The 13,990-nt window shown below is 35.5% G+C and overlaps 1 protein-coding gene across 1 annotated transcript; it reads left to right on the top strand.

The window, feature by feature from the left end:
- Positions 1–616: 616 nt before the first annotated feature.
- Positions 617–9,598, top strand: LOC131852522 (uncharacterized). The gene is made up of 7 exons (XM_059203195.1): positions 617–976; positions 2,193–2,267; positions 6,067–6,233; positions 7,009–7,229; positions 7,975–8,111; positions 8,584–8,732; positions 9,260–9,598. Exons 1-7 carry the CDS (start codon positions 772–774, stop codon positions 9,428–9,430), a joined length of 1,125 nt encoding a protein of 374 aa, XP_059059178.1. The 5' UTR covers positions 617–771; the 3' UTR covers positions 9,431–9,598.
- Positions 9,599–13,990: the final 4,392 nt, after the last annotated feature.

Consider the following 13,990-nt stretch of genomic DNA (forward strand, 5'->3'; position numbering starts at 1 on the left):
TCATTCATGGTAGGGATGGCGACTTCATCCGAAAAATATTTATTTTTCATTGATTCGTATCAAGTTTGATAAATTGATTCACATAAAACTTCGAAGAACAAAAGATGGACTTTGGAAAAATAGATATTTCAGAGTTTTTGTAGTTTAAATATAAATAGAATTGTAGAAAATCGATTTCAATTTTATTATTAGCACAAAATATGGAAAGAGAGTAATTAATAATATCAAAAAATACAGTAAAGCATAAAACCGGTTATATATAATAAGAGAGATTACTATTATTATTTTGTTTATTTATGAAGAAGAGGTAAAGAAAACAGAGCCACCTCATGAGTTTGTAAGTAATTTTATTAAAATAATTCTAATTTTATAGAACTTATTGACACAAAATAACAGATCCTCAATTTTTTAAGGAAAAATATTGATTCGTCGAATAATGCTAAGTTTCGTTCAGTGCTATGAATCGATTAAAATCTATATATCTGATCAGTCGATTTTTCTGATTAGTTGTTGTCAGATCACCTCCCTAATTCACAAGTTAATATAACTTCAAATTCCAATTGACGTTTTACAGTCTTCGAAACTTTTTCTGTAGTTTTCTTACTTTATTTATTATTTAAAAATATTAACTATAATATCGAAAGTGGGTCTAGATTTCTTAGAGTGACTATAGTTATTGTCGAATCAAAATTAAATTCAACATTTTTTGAGTTTTATTCATGTTCAGTAGGTTATATTAAAACTTATCTCAACTTTTTATAAATTAAAATAATGGCTTATATAGTGGATTTGCGTTCAGACACAGTGACTAAGCCTACTGAATCTATGAAGCATGCTATGGTCAACTCGGCTTTAGGCGACGACGTGCTTTCCGAAGATCCGACAGTAATAGCTTTAGAAAACAAAATATCAACTATGTTGGGTAAACAGGCAGCATTGTTCGTTCCCTCTGGCACTATGAGTAATCTTATTGCAGGTAATAATTTAAATCTATTTTATGTATTTACATATATAATAAATTACAAACATGGAGACTGTTCTAATGAAAAGCGCCAACCGTTTCCGTACTTAGTTTATGTACAACTGTTGAATGGACACAAAGTGTTTCCAATTGATATTCTAAAGGCCTGATGATGATCTGGGTTCTCTTCTCCTTCCTAGGAGGGTTTAGTTGGAAGTTTTAGAGTTAACCTGGCATCTATTTCAAATCATGGGTCATATATACTTTCACGGTGGGTTGCCTTCCTTTTAAAATTATTATAATTAACTTAACCTAGCATCATGACCTTTAAAAGGTGGGTTGATAACATACAAGCCTTAGCAAATGGAAAATGTTAGAGGAGACCTTTGCCAATTAGTGGTTTCGACATATGCACAATCAACTCACCAAGCAGATTTGTTGTGAGAATCTATTGACTGGAAAGAACTGTACCTCTAGTGAGGAAACTGTCTCATTTTACTTTACTATTTTTTTCTCTCATTAGTGAATAAAATTCCATGCATGATGTCTTTTAAGTCTTCTGTATTTCAATGGGTCACATAGTGCTGTTTCATGGATATTAGTATATCAGGGGCAGATATACATTAGGGCTTTTTGGGCTTGCGCAGCCCAGGGCCTCGAGGATACAAAGGGCCCAGTCCCCATTGAAACAATATTTAGTATATAAAAAAATATCTAGAATGTTAAAAAACCTATCATAAGTTAGGCAAACCTGAGATCAATCAACCCATGCAAGTGTGCATGTATAGAAAGGAATGGGGAATTTCTGGTCACTTGTTTTTGGTCAATGTATTTTTTAGTTGAGTAATATAATTAGGTAGATCCCTAAGTAGATTTAGCCCAAGGCCCCACAAATTGACGATCCGCCCCTGTAGTATATACCCCTATACAATCTCTATATGCTCTTGTTCTGTGTTCTATTTTTTCTCTGACTATTCTCATTCCATATATACTATATTTGGAGCTTATTTTTATATCAAATTAATTTTGATGGTTGATGGAGAAGTATAGTGTCTCCAGAACTGATGTCTAACCATCACATACATTGTAAAGGCAAATGAAGCCCTAATTGTGTGTAAGGATAGAAGCTAATATGTCTTTAATTTGCATCCAATATTACAATAGCAAAACCTACCATTTTGCTGTCACTTTAAACATCTCTGTGGCATTTCTAATTAATGTTAATTTTCAGTTATGGTGCATTGCAGCAAGAGAGGTTCAGAGGCACTGGTTGGTGAAACATCACACATCTTTAGATATGAACAGGGTATGTAATTTTTTTATTTTACTCAATAGTGGGCCGGGCCGATGTGCTCCCTCTAATATGGTTGAGTGCAATAATAGCTGGCTCATCAGTCATACTCAAGATTGGGTGCTTCTTGTTCTGGGTTCTTGGGGACTGGTCTGCTCAGGTTACAAACACTGTTTAGATTTTTTGTTTTTGCAATGGCATATGCTGGTGGTCACTCTATTCTCTCAAATTTGAATTTAAATGAATTTGTATTATTGTAAACATGTACAACATTTATTCGAAAAGAATACAAGCTGAGTTTCTTTTCAGTTCTTCTCATCTCGAAATCATTCCGAACTGATGGTAGATTTGACATATCATAAGAGTCTGTAATAGATCTACATGAATAAAGATATTTTGAATTTGATAATGGAGCTTTCACCTACGCTAACAGTTTATGCTGATGGGGCACCAGTAGAAGATGATAAGATGAGCATGAGGTCAGGTCAGTTAGCCCATTGTGGTAAATTGTTCAAGAAATTATCAAGATGGTTTCCAGGAGGAACCGCGTGGAGGTAAACTTGACATGGTACATTTAGCAATGTACCATGCTAGCGCAAGGGGTCACTAGTCCACATTACTAACAATCCCCTTTTCCCTCACATGCTTTGTAGTACACATATATAATATATACTGATGATATTAAAGCCTTAGTAGGTGCCACTTTGTTTTTTGGTTACACTCACTATTATTTAGGCAACAGCCTTTGGCCTATATAGAGCTGGTAGATGCCACTTGTAAGAGAAAGGAGATTCCATTGGCGACTTGTTGTTTACAGTAAAATTTTCAACTAGGCTAACTGACTTTATTATCCTCCGCTAGCGCCCCATCAGTGTAGCTCAAGAGGGTACCATTTTATCATCCATAAAAAAAACAATTATGTTGAGGGATGGGGATTGTTAGAAATGTGAACACTCTGCTATCAATATACTAAGTTTGATCGCCATATCGTCCAAAATACAAGCAGACTGTGTTTCGAAGAATTGTTCGACATGATGCCTATGGCTACCCTTTACTATCGCACCATCCTTGCCATCGACAGGGAATTCATGCTGGAACCTATGTGAGTTTCAGAGAAACTTCCTCCCGCGTAGACTTAGATTGTGCAATTAATTACCTGCCGAGGTTTTCTTGAGAGACTACAGTATGAGGTTGTTCAAGAAGGGTATTTGGAGGTTTCTTTCAGGCGTTCATAAGCTAGGTAACTGTTTACCATAAGGTGAGCCGTAAGCTTGATTGCCAGTATTATAGTAAAACTGTTTTTTGCAGTATACAGAGAGCTTACAAAATAATGAATTTATATCCCATCTATACATATAAATAAAATTGGAGTGTCTGTTTGTAATATTGAAATAACCGTTTTTTACTATATGCCATTGCATTTTTTGTCTGTCTGTTTGTTCCGGCTAATCTCTGAAATGGCTGGACCGATTTTGACGGGACTTTTATGGTAGGTAGCTGATGTAATAAGGCTACTTTAATTTATAAAAATAATGTTAAATTCCACGCGGACGAAGTCGCGGGCGCAGCTATATAATAAATAGATATATATAATATATAATTATTATGATAACCTATGATACTTATTATAATTATGTATTGTTGATTTCTTTTGTTGTATAATTATTTATCTGTAATTGCAAATCACAACTTTGTTTTGCATTTCATCATACTGGTTTATAATGTAATATTACCTATAATAAAATATAAATACTTAACTAAGAGTTCTGGCTTCGCACGTGTGTACTTGTATTATTATACATCTAAACCTTACTCGTTTATTTATATCACTATATCTCTATATATCACTATATCTATGGTTATGGTATATGTTGCGTAGTATAAAACATCTAAGCGAAGCGACTTTTTATAGAAATAACCTTTATTCAAATAAACTCAAGCACTTTTGAATAGTCATATTTTTTTTATTGGGCTGGCACTGCCATGGCGTTGACACTCAAACTGGAGAAATAGTGGGGAAGTAATAATTAATTGTGACCCTAACTCATTGTATATAAGGAAATGAGTAGTCATGCTCACTAGAATGTTCAGACATGTGGCGGCGTGGTGGGCCGGGTCATTGGGCTCCCTAAAATATGGTCGAGCGCAGTAATGACTGGCTCATCCGTCATACTTGTGAACGAGTGCTGCTTATCTGGTCTGCTGCTCTGCACTACAACTGATTTAATCTTATTGTATATTTATATTTAACCCAAAAAAATAGTGCTGGTTGGTAGTTTGTATTCACACGTTTCGACTTGTAAATGTAAACTTACAAGGATTATTTAAAGAGCAACACACAAGTTTCTTGCTCGTTCTTCTTGTGAAGAGACGGCTTTCCGAACGAAAAAAATTGTTACTAATTACTATTCAAAATACTATTCAAAAGTGCTTAAATTAAGTTTATTTGAATAAATGATTTTCTATTTTATTCTATCACTTATCCGGATTATTATACTGGGTAAAGATAGAATCGTGAACGTCTTCCGGGCTGAAATGATGATGATGATGATAGATAGAATAACTAGGGCACTTATCTACGTAACATAACTATCTATTGTGTGTGGTTTTATCTAATTATTCATTAATATAAAGTTACATTATTGATTAACAATAAATAAGCTTCTTAATAATTATTTTTCAATTAAATTGTTGAAAGCCATTATGTTTTAATAAGATAATAGTCATATAAATGATGGACGTAAGATAATTGTGTAACTAGGTATACATTATATTATTACTTACTAGCTTTTACCCGCGGCTTCGCTCGCATTGAATCCATTAAATATATCTACTTTCACATTTATTATATTAGTACGGATTTATATCTTCATTCTTCTTTTTTATAAAAGAAAAAAAAAAAGTGTTCCATGTTCATTATAATACCTACAAGAAAATGTGTACAAAATTTAGTGTTGATCGGAAGTAAATACTATCACTAAAAAATACACCAGCTTGTGGCTGGGACGGTATCTCAGTATATTTATGAAATACATTGTAACAAACATCCCTACTTCAATAGTGCTTATATTAAGTTTATTTGAATAAAGATTATTTCTATTTCTATTTCTACTTTCACATTTATAATATTAGAAAGGATGGTATGTCAAATCTATATGTTAGGGGGAAAGAGGTCCTTTAATGTTTATTGATGATCTTATTGCTAGCAATGTATCATATTAAGTTGACCTCCACGCGGTCCCCCTTGGAAACCATCGTCATAAATTCTTGTTGCTTTTCTCACGATGTGCTAACTGATCTGACCTCATGCTAATCTTATCATCCTCCACTGGTGCCCCGCTAGCGTAAACGATTAGCGCAGGTGAGTGCACCATTCCATTATTATCCATAAAAAAAACTATATGTCACGAATATATCACGGTGAGTGTTCTGAAGAAATGTTCGGATAAAACCAGCTGCTGAATTTCACCATCGTACTACCTGCCAGAAACTAAAATACCATCCTCATCATCTGGATGAATGGCGGTCCTCCACCGTTCGTTTTTCTAGAAAATTTTCGCCACGCACACCCACATTGTAGAATAACCATCCAGCAATGGTATTTCCGAACCGCTACGATATTGAAACCTTCAAGAAAAGAGCTTATTCCTTCCTAAAAGGCCGGCAACGTACTTGCAATTCCTCTGGTATTGTGGGTGATTATAGACGTTGGTAATCACTTACCATCTGGTGAACTGCAAAGTCGTTTCTTCCTTTTGCTATAAAAAATGTATGTTCCACCTGCATAATAATACTTATTTGTTGTTCTATACAGGTGGCTCAGCACACCTCGCTAACGTCCTGCTGACCACCCTGCCGAACAAACCTGATGGCACCTTCGACCTGCAGCGGGTGGAGCAGAGCATCCGAGGGTCTGATATTCACGAACCTATCACTTCTCTTGTAGCTGTGGAGAACACACAGAACTATTGTGGTGGAAAGGTACATAGTGTAGGGTTTTTTTAATTAATGATAATGATGTGGTGCACCAGCCAGTATACACTGGCGGGGCACCAGTGGAGGAAGATAACAAGAGAATGAGGTCAGGTCTATTAGCCCATTGTGGTAAATTCACCACAAATGCTTTACGATGGTTTCCAGGGGCAACCCCGCGACGGTGAACCTGATATGGTAGCTAGCAATAGTAGCAAGTAGGTAGGTAGTCCACATTACTAAAAATCCTCATGCCCCCCGACAGGGCACCGGTTTTTCTATGGATGATAATGGAATGATGCCTACTCTAACCGTTTACGATGGCGGGCCAACAATGGAGGATGATAAAGTGGGCATGATGCCAGGTCCATTAGCCCATCTTGGCAAATGGCAGTTTGCCACGATGAACCGCGAGGAGGTTAACCTGACATTATACGTTGCTAGCAATGGGGTCAATAGTCCACATTACTAACAATCCCCTTCCAGGGCACCAGTTGAAGATAAGATGAAGTCAGTTATCCCATTACTCCAACCCCGCGGTAGGAGTTATGGAGCGGCTGAAGGCCAACTCCCGCCTGACGGATACGGGTTTTGTCTAAGGGCACCGCTAGGGGTCCAAACCTCGGCTCAGGCCGTCGTAATTTCGATCCCCATCTGAATTGGACGGGGGATCCATCAGAGGGTACAATGTAATGTCCTCATGACTTTCCAATAAGTTAATCGCTACATACAGACAAACAGAGTTACTTTCGCATTTATGTTAGTATAGATTGTTTAATTTCAGGTGTTGCCATTAAGTTGGCTGGATGAACTAGCAGTCCTATGCAAGAAGCATTCAATACCAATCCACATGGACGGTGCGAGGCTGTTCAACGCTTGCGAGTACAGCAAGCAGTCGCCCGCCAGGATTGTGAGGGATTGTGCTAGTGTCTCCGTGTGCTTCAGCAAAGGACTGTCGGCCCCTGTCGGCTCAGTGCTCGTTGGGTCATACCATTTTATAGAACAGTAAGTTTTTAAGATTACTTGATATTTTACTGAGATCACATTTATTAGTTTTTTTCTAAAGTTAGTATAGTTTGTTATGTATCTAGTAGTTGTTTGGGAGATGGGGTTTATAGTAATGGAAACTAGGGGCTATAGTTAGCAATATCTGGATGACCTTCAAGGTCTGTAGATTGAATGTAGATAGATTGTTAGGGTGGACGTTTAGGGCCATCCGAAGCTTACCGTGGAGGCATTGTTTATTTTTGCTTATTTTGGACCACGTGGAGGTAGGGGAGTCTACATGATTACGTCATCGGTAGTTATTTACTTTTTTACGCAAATAGCAACCCTCACATCGTCTTTGCTAAACAATACATTAATTAAAAAATGTTTTCTTAAGCGTGAGGGGAGGGGGTAAGAGCTTTGCTTACTTTTGTTGACAAGGGGGATGGGGGGGGGGGGAGGTAAATAATTGTAATGAATCTGCTTACGTAATACTTGAACGGCCCCTTAGAGTCTGGAGGTGGGGTGCAGATACTATTTCCTGCACGCCTTACACCTAGATGAAAGGTTCCTTCGATGGGAACCATGCCGGTGGTCTTGGCGAATGCCTAATGCGATCCCATGCCCACGGCGATATGTTGAAGAGGAATAGTCAGGTTTTTAGCAGGTAGAAGTCCGGTAGTATCCATTCGTCCCTAAGCGAATGGCTCTCCATGATGGATTCCTGATGTAAAAAAAGGTAAAATGGATTGTAACTTGTCAGGGCTCGTCGTTGCCGCAAGATGCTGGGCGGTGGCATGCGGCAGGCGGGCGTGTTGGCCGCCGCAGCCATTGTAGCGCTTGACGAGGTCGTGCCGCTGCTTTCCTTCGACCACAAACGCGCTCATAGACTTGGCTTAGGTATGTAACAATTTTTTTCTATTTCCCTTTCTGTGAGGAAATAAAAGTCAAATAAGAAATATTTATATACTCCAGTTCAAGTTACATTCCATTCGATCTGAACCTGTCCGAAACGCAAACTCTGAGCGACCGGACTGTAGGTACTGATGAACGTCCGAGTTACGAATAAACCAGGGTGAAACTGTTTTCCAAGATCTAGCGGTTTAGCACACCGCTTTACTTCCGATGGTCGCGGGTTCGATACCTTGCACGGCACAAACATTTGTATTAATGAGTATGATTGTCTGTATCGGTCTGGGTGTTTTCTATGTATAATATGTATGTATCTACGATAAAAATATATCTATGTATATGTATCAGTTGTCTAGTAACCATAACACAAGCTCTAGCTAGCTAACTTGGGTCAGATTGCGCTGTGTGAATTGTCCTAAGATTATTATTAACTGGTTATAATAGTTTTATATTGTTTTAGTAATTCACGGTCTGTTTCTGAAGTCATTCAGCGTTGACGTGGAGAATCAGCACACGAATATAGTGCTGGTGAAGATACGGCCGGAGAGTCCCATCACCGCTGATCAGGTGCTGCAAAGGCTCGCTCAGGTCTGCCTCGCGGAGACCCAGGTAAGCAAAGTGCTACTTCAAACCAACTGTTGAAAGTATAATTCTGGCAAAACGATTTCAGTTTGAAATTGTGTGTATTATTATTTATTTTGCATCCAAAAATCTATACATATAAATAAAATTGGAGTGTATGTTGTGTAATATTGCATTTGCATTCAATTTGTTAACATGCATATGAATAGAAATATAGTACATACACCAAAATAACATTTTTTAGAATTTTTGTCTGTCTGTCTGTTTGTTCCGGCTAATCTCTGAAATGGCTGGACCGATTTTGACGGGACCTTTTTGGCAGGTACCTGATGTAATAAGGAGTAACTTAGGATACTTTTATTTTAGAAACTTAAAGTTAAATTCCACGACGACGAAGTCGAGTGTATAATTAGTATTTAATAAAGTCTTAATAACTAGTGTAAGATAGAGTAATCAAGATGTAACCACCAAATACAAGTATAATACATGTACACACGAGCGAAGCCGCTAGTTTTTAATAAAAAATCTATCTAAAACGAATATTTTCCTACCAGGGTGACTGCAAGACTCCAAACGACGAAGGTGTGATTGTTAAAGGCGTTCAATTCAACAGTAAGACGATCAGGTTTACATTGCACCGGGAGATCACCGACGAGGACCTGTGGCTCGCCATCATGAAGATCACGTATGTCTTCAAGGAGCTGGACGCAAGTGTCAATAAGTAATGTACACATACTTTATAGTAACGTCATACTCGTGAACGGGGACTGGTGTGTTCAGGTTACGGCCACAGATTAGACTATTCTCTCTAATTGAATTTAAAAATTAGTCTGTATTCTTGTAGACATACAGATAAATTTGCTTGTTTGAGAAGAATAAGAGTTTTTTAGCTAGCTAGGTTAGCTTGATGAAAAGCGTGGCAGTCTAAAGATTAATAATCTAATTTATAATACGATGAAAATTTGTAAAACATTTATGTTTATGAAATAAATTTATTATTATTATTTCGACCATTTCACAATATAAATATCGGTTATTTTATAGTGATCACAAGGACGGGCTTATATCACCAAGTCACATTATTATTATTATTATTATTATTAATACGATGAAAGTAGGAATAAATATTTCTATTTGTATTTTAAACGTTTAAATTGTGTTTTATTAAATTGAAAAAAAAGACAAACACTCTAATGAATGAAAATGCATTTGTAGATTTTAGGCGTTATGGACTGTTATGGACGCCATTTTGTAGGATGTTATTTACAAGATATAAAAGTAAATATTTTGACGGCCTCGGTGGTCTAGCGGTTTAACACACCGCCTTACTTCCGATGGTCGCGGGTTCGATTCCTCGCACGGCACAAACATTTGTATTCATGAGTATGATTGTTTGTATCGGTCTGGGTATTTTCTATGTATAATATGTATGTATTTACGAAAAAAAACATCTATGTATTTGTATCTGTTGTCTAGTATCCATAACACAAGCTTTAGGTAGCTTAATTTGGGTCTAGATGGCACTGTGTGAATTGTCCTGAGATTATTTATTATTTATTTAAATATATATCTAATTTTAACTTTATTTCATTGTGATAAGTTACAATTTTGAAAGGTATTTTGTAAAGTTACCAGGGTAGATATAATGTACTCATTTTTGACATTCAATTTTGATTGTGTACAATATACAAATGTACTGTTAGTCGCGCGTTCCCGACTATGACGATGATAGTGAATTATAACACTGTTGAACCTGAATACGAGTCTCCCATGACGCCAAGCTCGAATTATATAGTTTTTAAGTTAAACTAAAATTATACTCAATACTAATATATGAAATATTAGTAATTATTGTAAAGTTACCACTGCATGTAATCAATAAAAAGTTATATATATTTAGTTTATAAGTTGGTATGGAATACATTATGTATTTTAGTTTATAGCCGGGATATGAAAATATTAAAATAGAGTAAGGTAACAAGGACCAAAGGGCTATCTTCATTCATAATTTAAGAGCTGCGCTCTTGTCGGTGGAGCTCCCTTCCAATCCACCTTCCACAATCCTCTATCAATCTTTTTAGTTGTTGATACGACACGACTCCAACGTTTTCCTTAACCTGCTTGATATAGCTTTGTCTTGGTTTTCCCCTTCCTTTCTTTCCGTATATTTTTCCTTTGATAATGTTCGTCGTGTCATATCAAGTGCTTCAACATTTTTCCCCGCCTATTCTCAGTAATATTTATGATTGCCTACCTTCCTTAATTTTGGAACCAATTGCACCAAATCCACTATAGGGTTAAATATTAGCCCTGGCTTTGTTCTGTAAGGCATTTGCTATCGGTTCTTGTTTTAAACATATTGCTTTTTTATATAAATACACTAGTTATGCACGCGATTTCACTCGAGTAAAATTTACAGCCTATGTGACCACTATAAATAATTTATAGCTTCAATCTCTTTAAAATAAAGAAGTGCGCTCATATTCCCTCTCCTTTTTTCTGCTCTCTCTCTCTCTCTCTCATTGGGCGACGGGACTCTGTCTTATCTAATTATTAGTTTAAAGGGGTGGTGTCAATATATGAGTAGATTATTTTTTAATTGTAGAATTTTTAGAAATCATCGTGTATAAAATTTGTAGAGATGTTTCTATAAAACATTTAAATGTGCCAAATTAACAATGTGTATGATTTAAATAAAAAAATATATTGTTCACATTTGTCATACAACTGACAAGTTTTTTATTTACTAACAAAAGCGATGTAGGAATTCTTCCATTTACAATTCTTTGTAATAATATAAAAATAATACAAAACTTTTGGCAAAAAAATATTGTATGAATTAATTATAAGCTACAAATATCATTGTTGATAATGTTTATGTATTTTACACAAGTTTGTTGTTGTAATAAAGTTAATTTTTATTTTCAGTTCTTGTTTTATTAAATTTATTTACTCGAATTTAACAATTACTGAATAGAAATGTTATATGTATTTGCTTTAATATAATACATGTATAAGCAACAAAACCCGATAGTTATGAGTCTGCTTTGCACATTAACCTACATTTAAAACCATTTTAATCATCATACATTTTAATACACTTAATTAGGGGGAAGGGGATTATTAGCAATGTGGATTAATAACCCCATTGCTAGCAATGTACCATGTCAGGTCGACCTCCACGATGTTCCCCCTGGAAACCACCATGTTAAATCCCTGGTGAATTTACCACAAGTTAACTGACCTGACTTCATGTTCATCTTAACATCCATCACTGGGGCACCAGTCAGAGTATACCGTTAGCGCAGGCGGATATACAATTCCGTTAATGTCTCTTAAAAAAAATAAACTTAATTATTACAATTAGAGAATTAAAAATAATAAAACCAACTCGTTCCTTAATTTCGTTTTAAAATCTGATATAAACTTGTACTATCAATTCTCATTTGAAACCGATTCAAATCTACAGCGATTTGGTGAACCAATTGAGAGTTGCAGTTACAAGATGTATATATCGTCGATTAAATAGAAAATGAAATTTTCAAAATTAGAAGCTAGAATTGCCTCTTTTTATATAAATAAATTAACCACACCGTCTTAATCATTATCTAAATACTTTTAAAATGATAAAACACTTCTGTGTAAATTTAAAATATTAAAGGAGAAAATAATTTAAATAAATTTAAAAACTTTAAATGCTTTCTTGTAATAAATGTACATTCTGAACACTGCCATTTTTCTATTTAACCGACGATATATATTTTCCTCTCTCTCTCTATATATATATATATATATATATGTATATATATATATATCTCCATTAAACTCATTATCATATCTTAGCCTATTTGTTTAATACTAATACTAGGAAATGTGTAGTTTGAAAGAATATACTCTTACATAAAAATATATTACAGAATCAAATTAAGATCTAATAATAATTATAACTTGTATAAAACAATTCACCTGCAACACATAAACTACCCTATGAGAATGGCTTAAAGTATAAAATAGTTATAAACAAACACGTATACTTTTGAGCAGTAGAGATAAAATAATGACCTTGTATAATAGCAATCTGATCTAATACCCTATTGCAAATGTACCACGTCACCTTGACCAGCTTGGCGTGACTGCAGTTCCTTTTAGCATCCATTGTGATAAATTTCTGTTGAATTTGCCACAATGGGCTATCTGACCTAACCTCATGCTTAGGGAATGGATTTTTAGTAATGGAATCATCAGTCCACTGAGTTGTCAGTTTGACCGTTGCACTGGAAAACATTATGTTAAATTTCTGGTGAATTTGTCACGGTAGGCTAACTGATCTGACTTCATACTCATCTTCCACTGGTGTCCCGCCAGCGTAATCCATTAGGTTAAGTGAGTGGACCATTCCATTATCATCCCTTAAAGAACCTAATTGTTGATGGGGATTGTTAATAATGTGGACTAACGATCCCATAGCCAGCAATGTACCATATCACCTTTACCGCATGCGGTTGTCCCGCAATGGAAAACAATGTGATAAATTCCTGCTGGATTTCTCACGATGGCCTAACTGTTCTGATCTCATGCTCATCTTATCACCCTCCACTGGTGCATAGTCATTACAAAACATCAGGACAAACGGGTGCACCATTCTATTACTATACCAAAACATTCGACTTAATACAAGGTCAGATTACGTTGGTCAGTTACTAAAACCGACTGAACCTTCTTAGGTAATACACATATTAATGTTTCCAGCTTTTAGTACAAAAACCTAATTAACTTAAACACTACCAAAATCAATCTCCTCAAACAATCAATGGTGATTAGAGTATTATCGTATTAAAAACGGTCCAGCCTTCAATTATATAAAAATAATCTGGTAATTATTTCACAATACTCAACAAATTTTAATGAGAAAATTACTATAGTTATTACGATATAAGTGCGTTATGATGGATATAACACACTAGTAAGAATTTCAGCCCGAACCGAATGCGAGGGCGTAATAAAGCCGAGTATGTTTAATACGCACGTATATCTTACGACATTTTTCAACGCACTTGATTTTAAATAAACTCAACCATAAAATTGTAATGCAGACTAGGATTTTGCGGCGTTTTCATTTTTTAAAACCAGCGCCCTACCTACTGGCTGGCGCTGCGTGGAGGTCATTTCGTTTAAAAATAAATATCAAATAGAGCAGTTATAGAATATAGCTTTACTATTTGCATTTATAACTATTTATTTTACGAGCTTTATATACCGAAAAGTATTGAAATTTGATGCACTTT

The sequence above is a fragment of the Achroia grisella genome, unplaced genomic scaffold (genome assembly GCF_030625045.1).
Source record: "Achroia grisella isolate CSIRO2021 unplaced genomic scaffold, CSIRO_AGI_Agris_v1 utg853, whole genome shotgun sequence".
In the NCBI taxonomy this organism is placed as follows: Eukaryota; Metazoa; Arthropoda; class Insecta; order Lepidoptera; family Pyralidae; genus Achroia; species Achroia grisella.